This window comes from Limulus polyphemus, unplaced genomic scaffold, assembly GCF_000517525.1.
Source record: "Limulus polyphemus unplaced genomic scaffold, Limulus_polyphemus-2.1.2 Scaffold291, whole genome shotgun sequence".
NCBI classification, from domain to species: Eukaryota; Metazoa; Arthropoda; class Merostomata; order Xiphosura; family Limulidae; genus Limulus; species Limulus polyphemus.
In genome coordinates this window covers 598,760-626,133 of record NW_013665901.1, presented here as the reverse complement: position 1 = coordinate 626,133, position 27,374 = coordinate 598,760, and the positions used below count along the sequence as shown (strand labels likewise).

The window sequence follows — 27,374 nt, the reverse complement described above, 5'->3', positions numbered from 1 at the left end:
TGAAATAACTGATTATAACAAATGACTAGAATAAATTGCTAATAATTGTTTGTTTTGAATTTCGCGCAAAGCTACACGAGGGCTATCTGCACTAGCCGTCCCTAATTTAGCAATGTAAGACTAGAGGGAAAGCAGCTAGTCATTACCACCCACACCAACTCTTGGGCTACTCTTTTACCAACGAATAGTGGGATTGACCATCACATTATAATGTCCCCATGGCTGAAAAGGCGAGCATGTTTGGTGTGACGGGGATTCACACCCGCGACCCGCATGTTGCGAGTTGAGAGCCCTAACCACCTGGCCATGCCAGACTCAAATTGCTAAGTTATGAAAAATCACTAAAAATATTGTCTTCCCTTTACTTTTTTAAGTCATAAAATAACCCATCATATACATAGCCACATGGGCTGATGTTGCAAAGTTAGAATTAAACATTTTTTTTTAAGATATTATGGCTTGTCTTCTTTATAATTATTTTATTGGCAAAACTTTGGTAATGTTTTGATAAAATGAATTGGGCATACTGTAATGTTTATGTATCAGATATTTATGGAATCAATATAACAAGATTAGAAGGAAAATTATTATTTATTTTTCATCATTACAAAACATATGATGAAATGAAGTAAACATTTTGTGTGTTATGTTTCCAAGCAAGATGTTTTTTATATCATGTACAAGCTTGGAAGGGAAAAAAAAAATGTTTATTTCTGGTTACAAAAGATAAGAAATCCACATGTGATTTGAAATAAGTTTTTAATTTTTTTCAATAAAACTTAGATTATTATCTTTTTTCCAGTGAACTGATAACAGGAATTTCAATCACAGAAATAAGAAATAATATAAACAATAACAATGAAAAGGAGTTTTCACCACTGAAGTATATTGTCAGCAGAAACTTTAAAATCCATTTTTCTATTTATATATTCTGTGAATGAGGTAACTCGCTCTAGCTGACACCATTTTGTATGAAATTTTGAAAACATCAAATAATAGTTCATACTTTGAAAAGTCATCATTAAATTTCAGTTGAGAGTACTGAATAGGATATTTTTTTACCTCATGTCTTTTATCTACATCAGAAATTTATCTTTCATCCTGAAATTTGGACAGGAGGAAACAAAATACTGTTTTCCAAAGCAAAAGATACAAATTTCATTATCAAAGATAGTTAACACTTGCACATAACTTTTTCCAACAGAGTAAAATGTGATGGTGATTACATGAAGGTTAAAATCATCACAGGGTAACAATTTCTACAAATAACGTTACCTTGTTACAAGAGGCTTTTTACACAGCTATATAAGATGGTTTGCTACAATGACTGGTGAATTCACTTTTGACCTTTACAGATAAGGAAGGTGTAATTTTATAAATTTTTGGTAATTTTTTATAAAAAAAAGTTTTATAATAATGCATTAACTAATGAAAACTTAGTTACAATCTTCCAAAAAATTACATCTGCATTAATTTCTAAATTTCCTATATTAATTTAAACTTTTACATTTAGAATATAAAGGTTGGGTTACATAATTTACTTTGAATGAAAGTATGCAAGTAAATATAGTTTATAAACAGTTCTTTGTGAATACGTTCAACTTCAGAAGGGGACAAATACACCAATCCATCATAACACTCTTGCTATGTGTTATTTGTTATAATTTTTTTCTACTAACTTGTACCCGGTGGCCTTTCACACCATTGACCTGCTAGGATTACCTCCTACCTGTCCACAATCTAAAAAGACAGGAAACCTAGTTTATGTCATAAGTCAACCCATGTGAAAAAAACTTATTCAATATCACTGTATTTTAAAATTTTTTAGGTTTAATTTAATTTTGACGTGAACACAGAATTATTATTGCTAGCTTACAGAGTAGTGTATATATATCTACTTTTGAAACAATGCTCACAAATGAGCTCTAAACATCTATATCATAACCTAGAACAGTGGTTCCCACCTTTTTGGGAAAGCAGGAACAAGAACAACAAAACTTTTGAAACAACATGTTTATCTATCTATCTAACATGTGTGGAGGTCAGTATCTATCGGAAATACAAAAATGTTAACTTCCAAACTGATACCTCACCTACACATATAGAATAGCTAGAACCTCACACTGAGAAGGTGGAGGGACTGGTGCAAATATTACGTAGGTAAGCACTCTTCAGAAAGTGTCCAAAAGAAGCTCATGGGGTGTGACACCTGATGGCAGGGGCTCCATAGGAGAACACCTTTGGAATACCACATCTTATCTCATGCAGGGTATATTCTTTGTCTGTGTAGCAAAATAGAAGAAGCAGGAAAACCAGATGTGTGTCACAAGGACGGGAAGAATAGGTACATGGCCATCCAAGAACTTGCACAGAAGCTGTCTGGCAGCTGACATGTGTATTGAGTCTGGGGCACATTCAGACTGTACCTTGTGTGATCACCTCCTCTAACATCAAACTCAACAGGTCCAAACCATCTGTGGGTGAAGAGCACTTGTGATAAGTATCCGTGCTCACTTCCTTTCCCATCAGACTCTATAGGTTCCACAGCTGTGGAAGGAGGGCACTGAATGGAATCGTGTCTGTATGAACACTTACATAAACCTCTACTTAACCATCATTCATTACAGGCCCCTGGCTTGCTGTGGGAGTAAAGTATGTTGTAAGTGATAGATCACTGGTGCATATGAAGTGTTCACCTCAACTCTACTGTCAGTCTCTATGGGCCACCCACTGGCTGTGGGAGTATGATGTGGAATGGACAAGTGAGAATGGCACCATTGGTCCACTTATAGATTGTGATGCATCACAGTTACAAATATGGAGTGGCTCGCACTATATTCCAGTATCACCCCAACCCCACTTCTCATCATAGAGAGACCCCTTGTTCTAACCCCAGCAGTTAGATCCCAATCGATGAGGATTCTTCATGGTCCACCACCCCAGCAGATGGTAGTTGGTAAGTGGTAAGGGTCTCCTGTGCTCCACTCAAAGAGAAGGGGAGACCCAGAAAATGTGTCCAGATCTCCATCGGTCTCTCAGTCCAGAAAGATCTTTGACTGGAGACCGTGCAGCAGGTGACCGTGAAACCCTATTCTTAAAAGCCAGCAACACTATCCAGAGAAGTATCAGAAACATCACTCTGGCACAGATTTTTCCATGAAAGTCCATCGAATAGGTACATCCTGGAGTAGATATTCATAAGAGATACCACATGGAAACCTCAAGTGGTCTTGTAGAGCACCCCATCTCACAGTGGGTGCTTGTAGAGCCAGGATGTATAGAAAAAGTGATTTCTGCTATCCTGGCCTGATGCATATTTTGGGTAAGTATACCCTGGAAGGCAACATTGACTACTTAGTGGGATCCTTAGTGATTGCAAGGTAAAAACAAAATTTTGTACACTCATCTGCCCATAGATAAGGAGAGAGGATTGGAGAAGGGCTGTAGGAGAAAGTGAAATACCTGAAGAGACAAGAAAACCAGGTGGAGCAGATAGTTTGTGATGAAGAGGTGAGTGATAGTTTAAATGTCAGCCTGGAGAATAGCATAAAAAAGTTGGTGAAAATAAGTAGCCAGGGAAAGTGGAAGGTGGTGAATCTGGTGAGAAGAGACTCTAAGAGTTTACGTCCATCCACCCCAAGGAGATACAGACTGAACAGATGATCAGACAGATCCATTCTGAAGGGTGGAAGGAGAGAGAACCCAGGTATAGGAGGGGACCCAAGGAATGAAAGGGACTGTGATTGGAAGGCTAAAATGACTGTGACTACATACAAGGAGGAAGTGTTCAGGAAGAGATGATACATCAAACAAGTTTTTATAGGATCGAGAGGGACTAAGGTAAAAGCTTGGAGAACCACAGTGAGATACCAGTCAGGCTAAGAGGAGGGTGTTGGGGTCTGTGGATAAAGAAGAAATAGAAAAGGGTAGAAAGGAAAAGTTAAGAAATTATCTTGTGACACTGGGATAAATGGAAGGTGGTAGAAATGCTGCCAGATAGCTTGTAAAGGAGATAGACAAGAAATGGTAGAAAAGATGCAAAAGAGGAGGGAATATATTATAAAGCAAGGTGGTCAGAGGGGAAATGTTGAAGGGGAGGCCAACAGAGAAATGAACATCATGTACTGTGGTACCCAGAAGAGGATGAAGAGTGCCTAAATTGAGACAATAGGAGGGTACACAATAAGATGGTATGGTTTGAGGACCAGAGGACCAGACAAATCCTACATTGAAGATGAAGGATGGTTTGTAGGAAAGGGAAAGAAGTGAGCATGGATGAGAGAATATGGATTAGAAAAGCTAAGGTTGGGATTACCAGTGAGGGACCACCAATAGGATCCTGCAAGGGGTGTTTAAACCAGAGTAACAATCGAAGGGAGTAGGCTGAGAAAAGGACATGTCTAAGAAAATGATGGTACTAGACCTGATTGAAAGCACAAACAGCTAGAGCTAAGGAATGAGACACAGGAGACCAGAGAGAGGAAGAGGTTTTAAGGGGTGTGGCATTTTTCTGCAGAGTAATAAATTGTGAGTAGGTTAATGGAAATGTGTGTTACAGTTTAAAAGTTTACCAGTAAGTTATAAGCCAAACTGAGAACCCTAACTTCATACCTCAGTTTATAAATTAGCAGAAACTCCTTGATACAGACTTTTCATCATTGCCCCTAGCCAGGATCTTAAACAAATTAGAATTGACAGGTGTATCACATACATTTAAGGTGTGTCTAAATATTTTAGGCTTAACTAACAACCTAGTGTTAGCATGTTCTGTTATACGAATTCTTAATTTTCTTTTGGTAGAACTAATATAACCAATATATACACAGCAAAAGAAGACTGCAAATGTATACCTGCAGATATGGTTGAGGTGCATTTTTAAGCCTAATTATCACCTTAGTTAATTTTTATACTTAAAGACCAAATTTGAATTTTGCAGTGTTCTTTTATTGTATATAAATTTACTTGTCCTTGCTGTCAGCAGGGTTATATTGGTTCTACCAAAAGAAAATTAATAACTTGTATAAAAGAACATTCTTTTGCTAAGCCTTTAGTAAAGTCTAATATTTTCAGTTATGCCATAAGTGAATGTGATGTACCTGTCAATTCAAAGTTAAGATAATGACTAAGACCAATAAAGTACAAATTTTCAGTATCAAGGAGTTTCTGCTGATTTATAAACTGAGGTCCAAGACCAGTGTTCTTAGTTTGGCTTATGACGTGTGAGTGGATGCACCATTCTGTGAGTAAGGTATGGTCTCGTCAACAAAGACAGACTGCAGCATTGTTCTGTGAACCGGGAATATGACCAGTTATGAAACTCGTCAAAATGGAATTAGCATAAATGAGAAGGTCCAAAGTCAAGAAGCAGGGAGATTTGGAGTATGTGTCCCCTTGGCAGTTGACATGAGACAAGACAGTGGATCTGACCAAATGAATCAGAACTAATCGATTCATAAGGAGGGGAAAGATTTGTACGGATGACTAATGGACAGCATGCTTGAAGGCCTGATAAGTAGAGAACACCCTTCCAGGGACCATGAGCCCAAAGTCAGATCATCATTCAGAGGTGTACCCCATGTTGAGAGAAAAGCATCCATAAATAATTGATGGTCTGGATTGGAAAGAGGAAAGAGAAGACCAGAGATGGTGGTAGAAAGGTCTAGTCACCAAGCAAGAACCTCCAAAAGTGAAGAAGAGAGGTGGAAAGAAAAGGTTTCATTGGTCATACTACATCCACTAAAGGGGACACATAAATGGAAGGAGAAGTCCCAGGTGAGCCATGGTGCCCCATAGAGAAAGTACCCCAAGTACAGAAAGTAAATGCAAGGTAAAAAACAAGGTAACTGGACATTAAAAGTCTAGTATGCAAATGGCAGAAGGTTGAACACAGCCGATACAAGTTGAAGGGAGTCACCAGATGAATGAGAACTAGTGTCCGGGTGAGGAAGGATGAAGAAAATTGACAGGCCATCCCAAAAAGATCAGAGTTACAAAAACAAAGGGAAATGAAGTTGGGAGGATTATGCATAGGAACAGGCGAGGAGAAACTTGTCATCAACATAAAATGGACTGTAGACCCTGAACATGAAGAAGTCAGGCAAATGCCTGCATAATGTGAATGAGAATACAAGGGGACCAATGCTACACTAAACAGAAAGACACAGAACTGGAAATATGACCCATGTGGATGAATAGGAGAAAACAGAATGCGAATGGGGTGATTGGAATGTGGAGAAATGCATCTGAAACATAGACCATAGTCATCCACAGGCTGAAATCACCAACAGTGAGAGAAATTCACAATCTGACATTATGTGATGACTAAGGAACAATAGAGGGAAGAGTGGTCAATAATCAGATACTAGTCTCCAATCTTCACGGTGAGAACAGAAAGGTAGGAGAGAAATCAAGAGAGGGCTGTGAACCCACAGGATGGGTTAATACTTCCACAATTTCAACATTGTCTCCAAGATGTTGAAGGTAAGCAGGATCACATGGGAAGTGAAAGAGAGCTGGTGGGGACCAAAGGGGAAGATAGAAAAAGACCGGGCGACCACCAACAATTGGGTCGGCAAGTAAGACAACAGATGGAAGTGGGACAATAAATGAAGAATGGATGGTATACAGAATAAAGGACATGGAGTGAAAGAAAGGCCAGGACAAGATACAGAACTGGTGGGTTGAGGTTTGGAGAATCAGGAAACTCAAAGATGTGAAGGAACTTTAACAGTTAGCAGTTGAAGCCTGGGAGACCAGAAAATCAGGAACACCACCAAATTTATATAGATGAAGAGAAAGGGCAAAACGAAGGTCCTAAAGAAAGGTGGAAAGGAGACAGACTTGAGATAGAAGTGTACCATTTCCAAAAGATTCCAAGAACAGAGGAACTAGAGTAGAAAACAAATGGTAAAGGAGATGGAATGGGCCACAAGAGCAAAACAAAAGAAAGATCTAAGTTCCCAAGAAAGGTCACGAGGAGACAACAGCAGGGCAATGGACATAAAGTGAAGGGAGAGGCACTGAGGAAGGGGAGTAAAAAATTTAAAGGATGGAAAAACGAAGTTTAGAAAGGGAAATAGCAGGCAACGAATCCGACCCTTCAAACTATCAAAGATGACTCCTAAGACTGGGAGTCCATGAAAAGGAAATGCAAATGATTAAAAAGGAGAACAAAGCATAAAACTGTGATAGAGAAGGTCAGCCATAAAGAATTAGCATGTACCAATATAATAAGAGAGGGAGAAAATATAAAGAAATCACAAGGAAAGGCTTATGCAAAAACAAACAGGAAGCATCAAAATAAAATGGAGTAAGAGAAATAATTGTACATACATGAGAAAAATAAGGTGAAGAAGTCAAAGGGAGTCTGAGGTACATTAGGTACAGTAGTACACAATACAAACCTGAAAGTGGAAGTTGGTGCTCAAATTCATCCTCATTAGTTCCAGGTACAAAATTGGAACAGAAAAGTGAATGAAATGGACAGGTGCAGAGGATACTGGCTGCATAATGACCCTTCCACACGATGGAAGATGGCCATTACGTCTTCCACCTCAAAAGAACTTCCAGCCAAAATGGTATTAATTTATTCTGTTTGAGGAGATTATTCCCTCACATCAGCTTTAGAAATATTCATATTAAATTGTCAGTTCATGTTTAATTCAATAAACTCAATCAGGTAAAAATTGAAATTTGAAAAATTCCAAAAAACTTTGAAAAAACATTAAAAATCTCAGAAAACTCAAAATACATCTGTGCAACACAGTGCCAAGGAAGAGAATAAGGATTCCCAAACTTGAATGTAGAGGGAGTCATTGCACAAGGAAATGTGTCATACTCCTATTGGTGGAGGGTTTGTGCTTCATGATGATGTCATCATCCAATGCTGTTCGAAATCTCTTTTGCAGAATGCATGAGCTCAAGAGGAAAAAATTTACTCTGTGTGAAAGGTGAGGTATCATTTTGGAAAACATAGTTTTGTAAGTATCTGTTAAGCTAGCTAATGGTGGAATAGGATTTATCACTTTTGGAAGCAAATTAAATTTTATTGTTATACATTTTTTCTGTTATGATTTTTTTAAATCTTACTATCCTTAAATGAGAAATGTCTTACACATACCTTGCTTATGTACGGTAAAGAGAGTAAAGCCCCCAAAACAGGAATTCTCTGCAAGAAATTTAATGCCACTGGGAAGAAGCCACTACAAAATAAAGAAGTAAAAAATTGTTCTTTATTAATAATTCAACATGTACTTCACATCTGGTAAGATGTTTCCTTTTTTTTAACAAATGTGGTTTATTCTCTATATTAAATTGTAATTTCACATGAAGTATAAACTCATTTTCATGTATTTTACACATTTCTTTAAGTTATTTCCCGAAAAAGGGGCCAAAGGCTGCCTGAAGGGGTCACCTGTTTTAACCACTCACACCACTATACAGTAGTGTGTTGTTTGTCAGTTAGTGAGTAGACACAAAAATGAGTCACACAAGGAAACCTAACTTTACAATTAGTACTGCCGTGACTTCAGTAAGATGTGCACATACCATGAATCATGAGAAGAATTATGGAGTTAAAACAAACCATAACAAATAAACTTCAAAAGCAAGAAATACAAATATTTGCTACTCCTAGTTTTGTTTTATTTACTCTTGAAACAGAACACTTTCAGGGTCCCTGCACAAGTACAGCTTGTTTGTATGCAGTAATATACAGAGTAAAGAAATACATTTATAAAATAAAAACATAGGAGACCAGGTAATGTAACAATATTAAGAGTAATACTAAAATATTCACATGTGCACATCATAAAATTATGTTGAAAACTTTAATAACAAACTTCTATTTCTCCAATGGACTAATGAAACTATTATTTATTCATATATATTCACAGTACATGTAGAATGAGTGATCCTAATAAAGGAACATAATGTATTAGGTATACTTCTTTTCACATAGTTTATTTTATGATGCCTAAAGACAAATTATAATCTACAAAACAATTTCATCAAATCAATACTGGTTGATTTTATGTAAAATTAATTACACATTTTAATGCAGTGCCATGTTGCCACAGAAGTAAACTATATTATACAAGTCACACGTTACAAACTTGTACATTTGGCTAATAATGAATTCATGAACAATGTCACCACAAAGAGTTTCATGGCTACGTATATATTACAGGCTGTTCTTAGATAAGAAGAGAGTCAAGAGATTCAAAGCCTAAGAAACACCAATTTCAAAGAACATTTATAACAGTGAATGGCTTTGGCAATGGATGATCAGCATATCCATAATAGAACATCTTCCCACCACATGCAAACACTGCTGCTATAAAGAAAGCAACAGAGAAAATGGTGAAAGAAAGACAAACTGTACAAAATACTTTGCACATAAATAGATGTTTATCCAACACCGGACAAGATTTTATTGTGTGTGTAGTGAATAACTACAATAATAAACAGGCAATTTGCTAATGACCATGAGGTGATAAGAGCTTTTAAACATGGAAAACCAAATGTAAAGAGATTAGAACTTATCACTGCTGCAGGTTTTTCTTGCAACAAGAAATGTAAACTTCATGAAGTACACAATAAAGCAGAGGATGAATTCTAGTTACTGTCAGGAGAAAATGATTTATGCAAAGTTAAATTTCTGCACTGTGTGATCAGGATTCCAAGAGGATATGGCTACATCAGGATAAACTGCGAAGTCTACAGAATTATTTTCAGTGTACATGTACAGAAGCCACCTGAATGCACATTTATAAACTTTTGTGCATTTGGTTTGCTTCTTACCTTAGGAAGGACATTGAATTGTTGGAAAGGGTTCGAAGGAGAGCTACTATGACAATACTTGGAATGGAAAGGTTTTCTCCTTAAAAAAAAAAAAAGAGTATATCTGATTGAGATGTTCAAGAAAACTGACAGAGTTGATGCATTATATTTTTTCATATATAATGGTGAGAATGGTAGGACGAGGGAATGCAAATGGCAAAGTTGGAGTAAGTTTCAGTTAAGACAGTTTTATTTTTCTACCAGGATGATTTGGCTTTTGGAATGGGTTTTTGAGCATGTCTTTTTTCATGAATGGGACAGCTTAAATGGACTAATAGGTCCCTTGTTGTCCTTAGATTTTATTTTATTTTATTGTGTGTTAGATGTGGCCTTGGAAGCTTATGTCCCTCTATGATGAAGGGTCTTTCAAATGTCTGTTAAGACAAATTGTCTAAAACTGACCTCACCATGCTTTACAGAAGTTTGCTACAATTGAAACTAGATTGTTAGGCACTAATGCATATTTATGGCCATCTATCAGATTCCACACAATGTATTTCCAAAGGCAGCATGGAACTCAGAACATCATTCTTATTATGGGATTAACCATCTGTAGTAAGCAAGTGAATTATGAGGAAACTATGACCAATACAGAAGTTCCATGATTTCATAGAATTGTATCTCATTGCATTTAAGAGTAAATTTGGCACTTTTACAAAACTAACTTTAAACACATGAGAACTAGTACATATAACAAAAACCTAAATGCTACTAGCAAACAAACAAAAAAACAACACACGTTTAATAACCATATTCACTAGTACAGATGGCCAAATAAGAAACTAGACTGAAACACGAATGTATGTATTATGTGAGACTTTATGTCTACATGTAATATATACATAAAGAAAAATGTCACTCAAGTTTCTTCTTTTCAGGTATCGTGTATTATGATGTGAATCATAATGCCATAGTTACATGCTGAAGTAGAAAGGATTTTTCTGTGTGTAGAGAAAGTGTGTTGTGTAAGTGGTAACTACTAATGTAAACTTAACCCTTCCATTACGGGCTGGATGGAAACCACCCAGCTCGTAACCATGAAAGTAATTATGCTATGATTTTTGATAATGTATATATATCTTTACAAAATTTTGCAGGTTATTGGTAAACATTACAAGGTTTTCATACACAAAATATCAGGTTTTTAAATTAAGTATTAAGATTTTTTAATTAAAGATTTTCTCGTAAACCTTATTCTTTCATAATGTTGACTATCCAACATGCAAAGCAATTTTGATTTTAAGATTAAAAATACTTTAATGCATTAGAACATTTTCAAATATCACATGCAAAATCTTTATAATCTACAGATAATATCAATTTTTTGTAAACAAAAACTATATTTTACTTGTTATTTTCACTAGTGTATTTCTGTAAGGGTTGGTTCGATATTACTGACTTTGTAACCTCATTTAAAAATTAAGAAAAAAATCTATAAATTATTATCTTTTTGTTCTAGAATGACAACAAATTGTAACACAAAAACACAAATTTTTAGTTTAAATAGTTTCAATCTCATAACGTTATATATTTATATATATTTATTATATTGACCTTCCAGCCGTGCCTGGCTGACAATACAGAAGTTACAATGATGAGGTGCATGTGCTCTCATGTTACCATATCCAATAATATATAACTGACCTTTAGTCTTTACAAAGTGACCTGTCTTGGCTGTGTTTTAGTGGACTAGTATTTTGTATAATACAGTGTTAGATTCAGTATTGTGTTAGATTCAGTACAGGAGCAATATCTTAGCAAATAGAAAAGATAAGATATTCTTATTTTATATTTAGCTTGTCAATAATGGTAGTTTGAGTTCCTAATTTGTACTAAACTATATATTTTGTATTTTGACATCACAAACATCTAATCTGAACCAGTGTTCCATTCAACATACCACGTGACACACAAAAATCGATGTTTAGCTGTGTTTTTTAATATTTACTTTTAAATTAATAAATTAACTAACATGTAATACTAAAATTTGAATTATAATCTACAATTTTATACCAAACTTATTGACATAGATTCATAAAATAATAGTTCAATAAAAGTTTGAATGCCAGTCAACGTGATGACATGGCTTTTGACACATGACCCGTCCAGTTGGGGTTAAACAGGTTATACAAGCCAATTTAAAACATATAATCCTATTATAATGGACTTTTATAAAGTAATAAATAAAGACGATGAGTTTCGCATTTTTAAAGACTTGAGAAAAGAGAAAAAAGAGATGAGCAGAATATCTCTGACAAGCTTAAGAAAGCTGAGAATCTTACAGTATATATACTTTTAGAGTAGGTGTTGTCTACTCTGAAGAAAACTGATGATATGAGTATTACCTAGACCACTATTATATCTGTCATATCACAGGTGACCCAATGAACCTTAATATTGCACAAAAGGCTTCATCAGTACTGGATAAGGCAAATGTAGGGTGGTTGACATATTATAGCACATCCTTATTTATATTTTTTTACTCATAAGTTCTTTAACTTATTATTTCTTGCTTATAAGTCAAATGGGACAAAACATTCACTACATAACACTATCTTAAAAGTAGTTGAGGGTTTTGCATGAAGTCAGATAAATGTTTTGATAAAAATTAGCCAAACTTAAAATTATCAAGTGAGAACAAAAAGTGTGCTCAGATTAACATGTTAACATTACTTAAATAAAGTGAAAAAACAAGATGTTGTTGCTTTTGAAATATATCTTGTATGTCTTTGAAAATTGCTTATCATATGTCAACATAAATCTGCTTATTACTTCCTGCGCTACACCTCGAAAAATGACTAACCAGAAATTAATACAATACATACCTGAAAAGCAAAATGAATCCATAGGTTTCTATTAATATTCCTACAAGGGGCCAACCAAATAATACTAAAAATATTCCCCCAAAAAAGGCCACAGTTCCTTTTAGTTTATGTTGTTGAAAGAAAAATCGGAATGTTCTTTCATAGCCAATAACAAAAGCAATTCCAGAAAGGAACAATATCTAAAGAAAAGAAAAGAAAAATATCATAAGATGGTAGGACTTACTTAATTACTCTTTGCAAGAAAGTCTTGTAGGAGTAGAAAATAAAAAGAACTTCATTAGTAATTAGGACTTCATACAATGTACATGTACATCACATAAAAGATTCTATTAACACAACAACTTTATCAAAATCTTTATATTATAATCCTGATTGAAGTAGAAGAATTAAAATATGTAAAGAAAAAAAAATGAGCTGAAGCCTCATATGCACACAGTCCCAACATAAAAAATTTAGGCTTGTACGAACTGAGAAAGAAAAGAGATATAACAAACTGTTAGGTTATGTAATCCTATGCTTAACATGTATAAATAATATACGAAACTGTTTTATTATTCAATCAAGAAAAAAAAACAGAAAAATACTACTAAGTGATAACTTGCCATAGTAATAGAATGATATAATTAAAAGTAATATGGGGCACAAATGAATAAAAAGATTAATAACCAGATAACAAATGTAGAACTCTCAAAGTCAGTGAGAAAACGACAGTTCAACGATCAACAGGACAAAATAACAAAGAGGCATCATCACAACAGAGAGAGAATTAATATGAGTACTATCGAACAACACTAAAATAGCAAAGCATAACATTCAACTGACAGGAATACATAAATTCAGAATACAATTGGAAAACTAAATACACACTCACTCTCTCATCCACCTACGAAATTAAAAAATAAACAAACAGAGACTAGCATAAACATACCAAACTGTATGTAAAAAAAAAACATCAGAGACTAACGTAGACATACGTAACTACACATAAAAACAGACTAACGTAAACATATGTAACTATACATAAAAAACAGACTAACGTAAACATACTATACTATATGTAAAAAAAGAAGAGACTAATGTAAACATACTTAACTATATGTAAAAAAAAGATTATCTTAAACATACTTAACTATATGTAACAAAACAGAAACTAACATAAATATACAAAACTATATGTAAAAACAAAACAAAAGCAGATTAATGTAAATATACTTAACTATATGTAAAAACAACAACAGACTAATGTAAACATACTGAATTATATGTAAAAGAACAGACTAACGTACACATACTTAACTACACGCAAAAAAACAAACAGAGATTACGTAAACATACTAAACTATATGTAAAAAAACAGACTAACATAAACATACTTTACCATACATAAAAACAAAACAAAGACGGAAATGAAGAAAAGAAAAGCATTACAAAAACCAACAATATATATGTATGTTTATACAAAAGGATCTGAATTTAATAATCACACAGAAAAACTGACTGATACACTGGCACATCTAAACTTGGACATAACAAAACAAGGTGTATAAAGATTAAATACAAAAAACTTTAAAAATTAAAATTTTGTAACCATTTAAAGTCTTGTGAAAAATTCCTTTGAAGATTTGAAACACTACAGTTATCATTCAATTAAAGATTTGGTCTTAAGTTTTTTTATCATCATAATTCTTGGTGTTTAAATACCACTAATTTCTCTCTCTCTATCACTATTTTATTTTCATTATGACTTGACTTACGTTTCCAATGGCCAAAAGTCCTTTATTAAAAACAAATATTACCCCCAGAAAGAGAAAAGCAACACCAAATCCTGTTAGACCAATGCCAATTTCTAAAAAATAACAACAAAGACATAAATCATAATTACTGTAGCTTTATTCAAAAGTACTGCACATACTACAGAATATAATGAATCTATACAAAGAACTAGCATTAACAAAATGGAAAAACTTAACACTCTTCAGCATTAAGGATCTTAAATTATATTTTTATATTATTTCTAATAGTCAATTAAGTACTGTTGAAAGTATAAAATTGTATAAAAACTGATAGTTTTGAAATTATAGTTTATCAATATATGGCAACATCTTGATCTGTTATGGACAAACAATTAACATATATATACATACTTATTATTTTTCTCTTATTTATTATACGTATTTTTACAGAATTGAGAAAAAACAAAACAATTGTACATTTTGTAAATACTTCATTAATTACGACCATAGTTTCACTAATAAAGACATCATCAGGTACAGGCTGAAATGTTTTATAGCAGGGTTTATATATATGTTGAAACAAAGAACCAGAAGTGATCTTGACATTTACCTAGAGTAAAGTAGATTGGAGATGAGCTTAAGTTGGTTTGGTTCTTTAGAACTTTTTCTGGATTTATTTTTAAGACATCTATTTATTTCTAAAATTTCCCGACTGTCTGGTTTTATTACTTTTTCCCAGTTATGTAAAATTTTGAATTTTTTTTTCTGGATCAAATTGGTGTTTAGTTTCAATAAGGTGGGATGCAAAGGTTGAATCCATTTTCCTTAATTTCCAGCTTATAGAATGTTCTTTAATTCTCGTTTCTATGGAACGTCCTGTTTGACCTATATATACACTATTGCAGTCTTGACGCATTAATTGGTAAACACCACTGTTGCTGTACTTTTCAATTCTTTCTTTGTTGTTGCACAACATTTTTCCTAGTTTGTTTTTACAGTAGAAGAACAGTATGTAGATTTCTTTGTTCAGTGCGTTATATATTTTGTGAGAAAGTTTTCCAATGTAGATCATCTTAAACCATTTCATTCTCTTTTAGCTGTAATTTGGTACAATATGTGGATATATTGATTTTAAATTTATGGCTGTCAATTTTTTAAACACCAAATTGTTAATTAACTTTGTTGTATAACCATTGTTAACAAAAATTTGTTTTATAGTTGAAAATTCAGTTTCATAATCTTCAGATGACAAGGGTACAGTGATAAGTCTGTGTAACAAACTATGGAACATGGCAAGTTTGTGAAATATTGGATGTCTTGAAGAAGCATGTATGATGGTGTCACTATAAGTTTGTTTTTAGAAATTTAGAAATAAATAGATGTCTTAAAAATAAATCCAGAAAAAGTTCTAAAAAATCAAACCAACTTAAGTTCCTCCCCAATTCTTACCCCACTTGACTCTAGGTGAATGTCAAGGTCACTTCCAGTTCTTTGTTTCAACATACATATAAAACCTGCTACAAAACATTTCAGTCTGTACCCGATAATTAATCAAGTATTTACAAAATGTACAATTCTTTTGTTTTTCCTCAATTCAGTGATTACAAAGTTCCACCAAGTACCGACAGTTTCAAGTATCAATTATATACATATTTTTGATTATCAGGTACGAATATAATTTAAACTAAACTTGCACATTGATGATGGAGTTTGGAAATAAACTGATTAATATTACAGGATATATAGGGTAATGAGGAGATTGGAAAAATATTTAGAATATTATATGTTTAGCAGTACTCTTAAAATCCATTAGATTTAAGGATAAGCTTAGTTGCTGTTACTGTAATGTTAGAAGTATCAGTAACAAAATGGAAGATTTCAGGATCCAAACTGAAATGGAAGACTGTGATATAATAGGATTTACTGATAATTGATTAGATATGAGGAATACTAAAATATGAATTATTAAGAAATTTCAAATTAAAATTGTTTGATAATGGTACTCTAAAAGAAGGGGGATGGAGTAGCTGTTAATCAAAAGTTAGAATCTATATGGGTTATAATCAGAGGTTATAAAGGGTTGGAGTAACTGTTAGTTAAGCTGTAGAATATATATATATGGGTTATAATCAGAGGTTATAAAGTGGGATGGAGTAGCTGTTAGTCAAACAGTAGAATATTAATGGGTTATAATCAGAGATTAAAAGGGAGGGTGGAGTAGCTGTTAGTCAAACGGTAGAATATATATATGGGTTATAATCAAAGGTTATAAAATGGGTGGAGTAACTATTAGTCAAGCATTAGAATATATATGGGTTATAATCAGAGGTTATAAAGGGGGGTTAAGTAGCTATTAGTTAAGCGGTAGAATATATATATGGGTTATAATCAAAGGTTATAAAATGGGTGGAGTAACTATTAGTCAAGCATTAGAATATATATGGGTTATAATCAGAGGTTATAAAGGGGGTTGAGTAGCTGTAAGTCAAGCGGTAGAACATATATGGGTTATAATCAGAGGTTATAAGGGGGGTTCGAGTAGCTATTAGTCAAGCAGTGGAATATATATGGGTTATAATCAGAGGTTATAAGGCTGGCTGGAGTAGCTATTAGTGAACAAGTAGAATATATATGGGTTATAATCAGGAGTTATAAAGGGGGATGGTATACCTACTAGTCAAGCAGTAGAATATATATGGGTTATAATCAGAGATTATAAAAAGGGGTGGAGTAGCTGTTAGTCAAGTGGTATAATATATATGGGTTATAATCAGAGATTTATAAGTGGTGGAGTAGATGTTAGTTAAGCAGTAGAATATATATGGGTTCTAATCAGAGGTTATAAAGGTGGGAGGAGTAGCTATTAGTCAAGCATTATAATATATGTGGGTTATAATCAGAGATTATAAGGTGGTGGGGTGGAGTAGCTGTTAGTTAAGCAGTAGAATATATATGGGTTATATTCAGAGATTATAAAGGGGGTGGAGTAGCTGTTAGTCAAGCGGCAGAATAAATATGGGTTATAATCAGAGGTTATAAAGGAGGATGGAGTAGCTATTAGTAAAATAGTAGAATATATATGGGTTATTAATCAGAAGTTATAAAGGGGGGATGGAGTAGCTAGTAGTCAAGCAATAGAATATATATGGGTTATAATCAGAGATTATAAACGGGGTGGAGTAGCTATTAGTTAAGTTGTAGAATATATATGGGTTATAATCAGAAGTTATAAAGGGTTGGAGTAGCTGTTAATTAAGCAGTAGAATATACATGGGTTATAATCAGAGGTTATACAGGGGGATGGAGTAGCTATTAGTCAAGCATTAGAATATATATGGGTTATAATCAGAGGTTATAAAGGGGGATGGAGTAGCTGTTAATTAAGCAGTAGAAGATAAAGGGGTTATAATCAGAGTTTATAAAAGGGGATTGAGTAGCTATTAGTCAAGCAGTAGAATATATATGGGTTATAAGGCGGGCTGGAGTAGCTATTACTCAAGCATTAGAATATATATGCGTTATAATCAGAGAATATACGGGGGGTGGGGTGGAGTAGCTATTAGTCAAGCAGTAGAATATATATGAATTATAATCAGAAAATATAAATGGGGATGGAGTAGCTACTAGTCAAGTAGTAGAATATATATGGGTTATAATCAGAGGTTATAAAGGGGGTAGAGTAGCTGTAAGTCAAGCGGTAGAATATATATGGGTTATAATCAGAGGTTATAAAGGGGGTGGAGTAGCTATTAGTCAAGCAGTAGAATATACATGGGTTATAATCAGAGGTTATAAAGGGGCATAGTAGCTGTTAGTTAAGCAGTAGAATATATATGGGTTATAGTCAGAGGTTATAAAGGTATAAAGTTTTTAACTTGAAGCTGTTATAACTCACCAGATCAGCAGATGATGTCAATGGGAAATTGTACAGAAATCAGAGTTGAAATTAATATGCAATCATTATAGGCGACTTTGATTTTAAACACACTGATTAAGGTATGGAGACAAGTAGCTGGGGAGAAGGGTTCCTCAAAGTTATTCAAGATGGTTCTCTATACCAAATGATTTCAGATCCAACCAGAGAACATGTAATCTTAGATTTATTGTTAACCACTAATAGGACATGGTTGCAAGAGTTGGAGTTGGGGAAATATTGTTTAAAGTGTTCACTGCATAATTAGGTTTGATGTCTTACTACATGTTGAGATAAGAAAAAATGAAATTTTAGTTCCTAACATTCAGAAAGTCCCTTTTGCGGTTTTGAGACAAGATTTATCATTAGTGAACTGGGATGATGAATTAAAAGGTGATGTGGTACAGATTTAGTAATTTAAAAAAATAAACAAGAGCTTTTAATTTAAGATAGACATATCCCTAAAAACGAGAAAAAGGATAACAAGGAAGATGAAATGTAACTGGCTCACTTAAGATATTAAGGAGAACATAGTAGATGATAAAGCCATTGAGGCAGTACTTTGTTGCTGGTAACAATGCTGATAGAATTTTAGGATGTATTTATAAACATAATGATTTAAAGTTAAAAGAGGTAATTATCTCAATACACAAATCAATAGCTAGGTCTCATTTCGGAATACTGTGAACAGTGTTGGTCTTCCTAGCCAAGGAAGAATATTGTCTTATTAGAAAGGGTCCAAAGGAGAGATAAGATGATTCCATTGATGAAATAGTTATCTTATGGCAACAGGTTAAGATCTCTTAACTTATTTTCTCTTGAGAAAAAACAAAGGTAAGAGGTGATCTTATTGAAGCCTACACAAGATTATCCTGGGGATTAAATGGCTAAAGGCCTATGAATGCTTTGTTTTAAGTCCTGCTATATTATTTGTGCTATATTCTGAAAAGGTTGGGTTGTAGCTGCATTAACAACTGGAAGATGTATCATGAAGTACAGAAACTGGAAACTAGATTGGATCATCATCAACAATGGTCTGCCTCATAGATCACCAATCTCACCAGTCCTTTTCAACGTGTACATCATGGATCTACCCTGCTGTGACAGTCCAACCAGATGCTGTATGCTAATCCTTGATGACAACATTCTGATATAAAGAAGAGGCTTTACCAAAGTTTAAATCAGAAACAAGATGCAACAATCCCTTAGCAAAGTGATAAAATGATGCAATAACAGCCATGTTCTGCATACTCAACAACAGATATGCTGATGAGGACAAGCCAAAATCATCCATTGCATGCACTGCTGTCCTTCTGGAACAAAAGCATCTGAGGGTAATCTTGGACAAACAACTAAACTTCACCAGCCACATTAACTAGAGCTATCAAAGGCATCAATGCACTGAAAGTTACAGCAGGAAACACAGCTGAAGAATGTCACCTGCTTATGTTTCACCAAAGTCTTATCCATTCTATTTTGGATTAGGCATTGTCAATGATCAGTAAGAGTGTTACATAGATAAATAAGATTAAAAAGAAAGAAAACACTTGTTTATGACTGGTCACAAAATGTATTTCAGCCACCCCTATCAAAACCTTATCACACTTCATATGCCTCAGCAGCATCACAGAACACTGTTTGAAAGCAAAATTTTTCACTAATGCATTGCAGTTTAAAAAACATGTATTCCATCATCAATCCATTGCCTGTTTCAACTGGGACATTCTAACTCAACAACAACCCCACTGATTCCATTCAAGCATGAAATTGCTTAAAAGGCACCTCAGGAGACAGTCATGGGTGGATAGATGCTATACAACCACCACAAAGAAAATTTGTCACCACCAGATCTTAGGTTTCCCCATGTGGAACAAACTGGCACTGGAATCTGCAGGAGTCAGACTAGACAGAAAATATAGAAATTGTGCAGAAGATGAAGAAGAAAAAGTAAGTCAGTACCTATTTAAAGACTTTGTGGATGGTCATCTGATGTTTCCTAAACCAAAGACAGTGAGAGAACAGGTTGGGTATTCATAATCTCACATAGCATCAACATTTTGCATAAGGCTGGTGGAGTGGTCAAGCTACCCAAATGCAGCACAAAGATGGTGCTTGAAGCCATAAAGCAAGCTCTCCTTTGATTTACTGAAAGCAATGAACCATAAATAGACAGTGCCACTAACATAATACTTCTGACTGCCTCACAGACAATACTGCATAAAACTCAGACTGGTTGATCGCCTGATGGATTGCAGAAAACAAAGCAAATGCATGGTTAGACCATCACCTGGATATATGTGCCAGGCCATGCTGAGGTAAAACTAAATGAAGAGCTGAAAAGTTCACATGAACAACCCCTTTCTCATATCTGACACAACTCTACTGGCAGGATATCAACCTCTTCTGCACTAGCAAGGTTGAAGCAGTACAATGGAAGGTATTTATTGACATTCAAAAGGAATGAGATGGCTAGAAAATAAAGTATCATATGGGGTAGCTAGGATAAGCAAAAAATGGGGAGCCAATAAGACATTACCCAGTCAGAAAGCCATTGGTAAAGAAGCTTTCTTCTATCTCCAGCAAGCCATCTCGTCTTCATATGAAAGGTTAGCACCTGGCCCTGCATTCGTTGGGATTGTCACCAAGTACTCAACTGTTCTAAAGATAATATTTAATATTATGAGAGAACACAAGTTTAAGATTTGGAAAGGCCAGGCTAGGCTCCAGTTAAAACAGCTTTTTTCTTCCTAGTAGAATGGTTGACTTATGGAATAAGATGCCATTGGCAGTAGTTGAGTTTAATGTTTTATACGAGTTCAAAAGGGGAATTGATAATTTCCTGAAAATTATAGCATGGGTTTATATTTTTATTTCTTTCAAGGGTTGGTATCAGGAACAGCCTTGAGAGAATAAGTTGTCCCTTGCTGTCTATATGTTACTTTCCATAACAATCCTTATAATGATTCTATTATTCTCTAAGTATAACTGTTTTCAATACTTGTCTTTGAAGTTATTCTGATTCTTCTGAGTTTCGTATTGCTAAGGTTTATTTGTTTTTTACATGAATATTAATACATTACAATTACTATTGTATGGTTTTTGTCATGATACTTTCTATGATTACACTTTGTGATTTTTAGATAAATACCAACCAATATTCTCTAGGCAACATTAAACAGGTATTATCATTACCAGAATAAGAGTGCATTGATCTACGTTATAATTATGATTCCTAATCTGATCTCACATAAATTTCATTGTTTTAACTTTTCTTACTGTTGCTGTATTTTGTTTAGCATTGTATTTCACCAAAAGGGAACAAATACAAAACTGAATTAATCTGTAGTAAAAACCAGCTTTTTATTCTTTATATTGACTAATCCTACTGTGTTTAATTTTCAATATATTCCATATACATAGCAGTAATTAGTGTTTTCCATTAACTCCTTCATAAAACACTTCAAACCTATAATTCTCCCCTGATAATAGATTTACACAAAAAAGTTTTCACACATTTATATACAATGACAATGTTTGAAGTCCTAATTATACATAAACTCAGGTATCTGATAAGAAGTAACATGATCAACAATCATAGTTGATGAAAATTATGAATTTAGATAGTACCAAGAATTTAAGTTAAAAGGTAAAACAAACATAATAACAGGATTAAAATACATAATCTTTTGATTAATTAATCTTGAAGTTCATGTTGTCAGAAATAACAAGCAGAAAAAGAATAAACCTCTTGTTCCAGTGCTTAAATGATTATAAATAAACAAATTTTTTTAAGGTTGGTACTTATATTACATATCAGATGGTTCATGCCACAATTATTATTTATCAAATAATAAAAAAAAATTCAATGATTGTAGCTGGGCGATTGGTTGGATTCTACTAATCAATTAATCTTTGGGATCATTCAACTAACTAATTTTTTTTAATGAAATGGCTAAAAAGATAATTATAATGGCAATAAGTTTTAATATCTGTAGTATACAGAACATTGACAGCTGTTTGGCTTTATGTTTAACAACAAACAAATATAATGGTAATATTTTGATTACTTGAATAGTTATAATAATCAACAATAGAGCTGGACAATTAGTGGTATTTGCGAATCAAGCAATCAATGACTCTATTAATTGGTTACATTCAAGTAATTGATTAATACAGGGTTCCTCTATCCATGTTATGTACAATTAAAGAAAAAACACTCTGACAACGGAAGTTGCCAGCCAGCTGCATTCCATCTTATCAACAGTTCAAAATGGGTAACAATGGAAGACAGTCTTAGTAGCTTTGGCATAACATAGACTGGGCAAGCAAGTTTGGTGGCAATTGGAATAAAACCTGAGATCCTCAAATCATGACTCCCCCTCTCCAAAATCCCCAAAGCTAAACAAACTAAAGGAAAAAAAACTTACAAGGCAAAAAGTGGGCAAAGTAAAGTTTATTTAGTTTGTGCTTAACAATAAACAAACAGCAATTAAAAAAAACCTAATTTCTATAAATTTATTATTTTTGTGACATACAATTAAATCATAATTTCTATCAATTAATTATTGGAATAACCAAAAACATTAGTAATTGGAAACACAATTTCAATAAGTTCATTATTTTCAGGAAAATCAACTACTGGTAGAATAATCAAAAATAATAATAGCAATAAGATGTGATTAAAGGCCTCTTGTTTGTTGGAATAACGAAAAAACATTAGTAATTGGAAACACAATTTCAATAAGTTCATTATTTTCAGGAAAATCAACTGACTGGTAGAATAATCAAAAATAATAATAGCATAAGATGTGATTAAAGGCCTCTTATTATATAATCGTATGATTATTTTACATCTAAATTTAATACCAGGAACCTCCAACATATGCTTTAATCCAACCCTAACTTTAAAATACCCGAGGTTGCTTAAGAATAGAGCAGGAAATAATATTTGTGTCTTAATGTAGGTGTAAACTTTATTTACAACACACGTTAAATACACTTCATTAAGTATGTGCTTGTGATTATTTACCTAGTGTCTGTCTCCAGTATGACCTTTTAACTTTTGGTAGATCAATAACACAGGCCTGCGATAGTTTTATTGTATTGAAGTTTTTCATGTTCTACAGTAATTCCCGTATGGTGAATTCAAAAATGATTTCCATTTTTCTCCATCAGATACAGATTTTTCACAAAATGTCTTATGTACTTTTACATAAATGAATCATTTTCACAGAAATTGGGTCACATTTTGTTATGCTTAAAATGGTGACAACCAATGGCTATAGATTTTTCTAGACAAATCATGACATGAGGGTCTTATCGATAATTCTAGAACCCAAACATAATAATAAAAATTTTCATTGTGGTAAACGAAATAATAGTTTGATCTCAGTAAGAGTTGTTTTTCTTCCCAATTTGTAGAAAAATTCTTATGTGATAGAAACAAAGGAATAATATTTCCAAAATCTGCATAGCTGAATTATGTAAGAACTGTTATTAAAACCAAAACAACTTTTATGAACTTTAAATTCACAAGCCTGTGTTATTTGTTACTATTCTAAAACCTACAGATTAAATTAACTTTAATTGTGCCTTCTCAAGGTCATAAAATAAATTTAACCCCAAAAACACACTTCCAAATTTTCTTTTTTTTTCATATGATATTTATACAGTGTCCTAATAAATGTAATTTTCTAACAATACATAAATATGTCTTTACATAAACTTTGAGGGGCAACAAGGATGCTTTGGTCCACTTTGTATGTTTTATTAATTTTATCAAATACCCATAAGCCTATATCTAGTCCTGACATCCAAAGTACTCATCACACCCTTACTTGAATTCTTCAAATCCTGTTACATCTCCACATCTGAAAGTAATCTATTATAAGAAGTGTAGCTAAACTTCATCTCAGTCTAAACTGTTTACATTTAAATTTCAGTGTAAAAAAACAAACATAAATATTTGTGTTATATTACTGCAAGTGTACCAATTCAATAACTTATCAGCAATCGATCAATTTAAATTTGAGGAAGTAGCATAAAATAATAAGAGGGAAACAACACAAAGGTAAAAACAATTAAGGCCTCTTTTCATGCTTTGCAAAGCAATTTAAGAAAGTTTAAAATGTTGATGGATAGTCAGCATAGATTCAGTTAAGGAAAATCTTGGCTCACCTATCTTTTGACATTCTATGGAGATGTTAATGCTTATGTAGATGATGGTATTGGTGTGGATTTTGTGTATCTGGATTTTCAAAAAGCGTTAGATAAGGTGACACATAAAATGCTTGTTTAAAAAATTATCTTTAGGTGTGGGAGATAGGATGGCTCACTGGACAGAAAACTGTCTGGAAGGAAGAAAGCAGAGGGTTATTATAAACTAGCATAAAATACCACCGTTCTGCTACAGGTTTCTAAGGTCCCCTCATGATTCACAGAGGCCTCGATGTACCAGTCAAACATCTGCATTATCTTAATTACTTCTATAGCTATCCAAATGCACCAATTCTTTAACTGATTTGTCTGTTGGGCTTAAGGTCTATGGGGCAAAAAAATTGGCCAAAGATTTGTTGAGTCTAATCTAAAAAATATCCAGGTGCACACCCTCAGAATCCCCTTAGTATGAGTGCAAAGTTTCATATCTCTAGGTTCTTTCCTCTTTGAGCTATGGCAGTCACACATACACAAGCTCTTTAATTATTATGTATGAAATTCAGTCAAACTAGATTAATGTCACAAATGGAGTACCTCAGGGCTCAGTGTTAGGATCTTTGCTCTTCTTGATTTACATCAATGATATAGATGAAGGAATGGTCAATAAACTATTTAAATTTGCTGATCATATTAAAGTTTTTGGCTGAGAGGAAGTTTCTGCTGCTTTACAAAGGAATTTAGATGATTTGGTGAATTGGACAAATAAATGACAGATTGTCTTGAATTACAATAAATACCAGGTAATACTTGTAGGATATAATAATTTGAATTATGAATATAATTTTGATGAAATTAACCTTTCAGTGTTATGAAAAAAAAAAGAATCTTGGTGTTCTAGTTGATCAGTCTCTTAAGTCACCAAAGCAAAGTGCTGTTGCTAATGGTAAAGCAAATAGGATTTTTGGTTATATTCACAAAAATAGTGAATACAATTCTAAAGAGGTTATAATTTCATTGTATAGGTCACTAGTTAACAATTACTAGTCTGCTCATTTAATAGCACTAACTGTTTTTCCACTGTTCAGAACTTCTAATATTATTTTGTTTACATTTTACACTAAAAGCCATCTAACTATCTAACCAGTCCAATAGTTAGACTGTGATATACCTATCCCACAGACTTATAAATGCTGAAACTCAATTTTCAACAGCTTTGCTAACTCTGTATGAAAATGTAACTTACAGCAAAGAATATTAGCATTCTCAAATTTTGTGTAAAATAGTAATAATAATGTAAGTGTCATGCAAAATGTGTTAAAGGAATACAACATGAAACTTGTGTGTTAACTGCAGCAAAGTCAGAAATATTTATATGCAAGTATGGTAACTGAGTACTAACAGTAGGCCTGTACTTTTACTAGTCTTTAGTAATAGAATGGCAAAATGAACATTCCCTATGATACAATTGGTTCAATATGTATCGGGGAGATGTTTCTTTGACCTCACCTAAGTGTAGAAATTTATATGTCATTAGCACTTAAATGGTCTCCGGGGTAGTTGTGAAGTTTATGGAAACTACAAGATACAATAAACACCAACAGATTTGTGAATGAAACAGCTTATGCAGATTAATAAATGATAGAGAATTTATCAGTGACTATCTTTTATTAATAGAATGTATTATATATATATATATATTGAACTACCAGTACCAATCTTTAGGTAAAGTAACATTAGAGCAATGAGATAGAGGCTGTAACAGTAACATTTACTCATTTAGGCTACTGTGTTATATATATATATATACATATATTCAAAAGAAAAACATGAACTGTTACTTTTGCCTATCTTACAGTGTTTGTTTTTTATGGCTATAGCCTATAGGGGCATTTTTATATATGGTATACATATTTCAATTGTGAGCCTATATATTGAACTTTGAAGTATACATAGTCATTTAATGTATATTTATAAAGACCTTTGAAATATAGGTCTTCTTCGTGTTTATATTCTTTTTTCTTTTTTTTATTGACAATACATTTTCTTCCTCCATGGGGAAAAAATGCTAGATAGGTGTTTACACACCAAATCATGCCAATTTGCGTTCTATAAACTAGGAGACGGGGGGAGAAGGTACTACTGAACTTGTATTTATAAATTACATTTACAGTTTATACTATAAAAAATATAATAATAATATCATTATTAATAATGTCCCGGGCCTAGGTTGCAACCCTACCTCGAGTTTCATTCAAAACCTATGTACTTACAATTTACATACTAATATCAAGAAAACTCTTTATCATTTATATATATATAGTATAAAAGTAAAACTATTTTTCACGATAATATCTTTTTTAAAAAAATAAATTACGGTTAGGCTTAGACTGTTAAAGTTAGAACGACATAGCAACGTACGTTTGTCCTTACCCACTTACCTCTTGATTTGGGTAAACTTACTTTGAAAATCAGTTATTTCCAGCATTTTGGTGAATTTGACCAGTAGCGAATTTTCCAAACTTTATCGCACGTTATTAACTTACCATTACACACAAAATTTACGTGAGTAACAGCATCGTATAATTTATTTATTTATGGCACAGCCATGTTTAACGGCCAGTGCACCCTTACCATTTTGACATAAAATCACATAAATATTATAGTTAAAATTAAATCGGTAGTGTATATGATGTTACGTCACCAACAGTGTGTTTATTCTCAATTAAACTTTGTTTATTTGTTATGTAGTACTTTATAAATGAAAAAGGAAGAAGTGATAGAGGAATAAATCACAGCAATGAAAGTTTTGATTCTGTACTTAATTAATATAACATCCCTTCAGAACAATCTGTTAAAATCAACTGTAGTTTTTAGAATAGCGAAGAATAATTTTATAGATATAAATAT

The 27,374-nt window shown here is 33.2% G+C and overlaps 1 protein-coding gene across 3 annotated transcripts; it reads right to left on the bottom strand.

The window, feature by feature from the left end:
• Positions 1-742: 742 nt before the first annotated feature.
• Positions 743-27,107, bottom strand: LOC106457094 (vesicle transport protein GOT1B-like). Of its 3 annotated transcripts, none has more exons than XR_001290678.2 (5): positions 26,906-27,107; positions 14,420-14,511; positions 12,666-12,844; positions 8,120-8,201; positions 743-1,740 (listed from the first exon to the last, which is right to left on the bottom strand). XR_001290678.2 is itself a non-coding variant. In XM_022382907.1 (5 exons), exons 1-5 carry the CDS (start codon positions 26,950-26,952, stop codon positions 1,719-1,721), a joined length of 417 nt encoding a protein of 138 aa, XP_022238615.1. In that variant the 5' UTR covers positions 26,953-27,107; the 3' UTR covers positions 743-1,718. The 3 variants fall into 3 exon arrangements, 2 of the variants coding, with proteins under 2 accessions (XP_022238615.1, XP_013771932.1); XM_022382907.1 differs by having other exon boundaries at positions 743-1,757; positions 26,928-27,107; XM_013916478.2 differs by having other exon boundaries at positions 26,928-27,107.
• Between the last annotated feature and the right edge of the window lie 267 nt (positions 27,108-27,374).

Excerpts from the sequence above, each read along its gene's own strand:
- LOC106457094 (XM_022382907.1), bottom strand. The coding sequence starts at position 26,952 with ATGCTGGAAATAACTGATTTTCAAA. Across the intron at positions 14,512-26,927 it reads GGAAATAACTGATTTTCAAA|AAATTGGCATTGGTCTAACA; the intron begins GTAAGTTTACCC and ends GTTATTTTTTAG. Across the intron at positions 12,845-14,419 it reads GACTTTTGGCCATTGGAAAC|ATATTGTTCCTTTCTGGAAT; the intron begins GTAAGTCAAGTC and ends TCTTTTCTTTAG.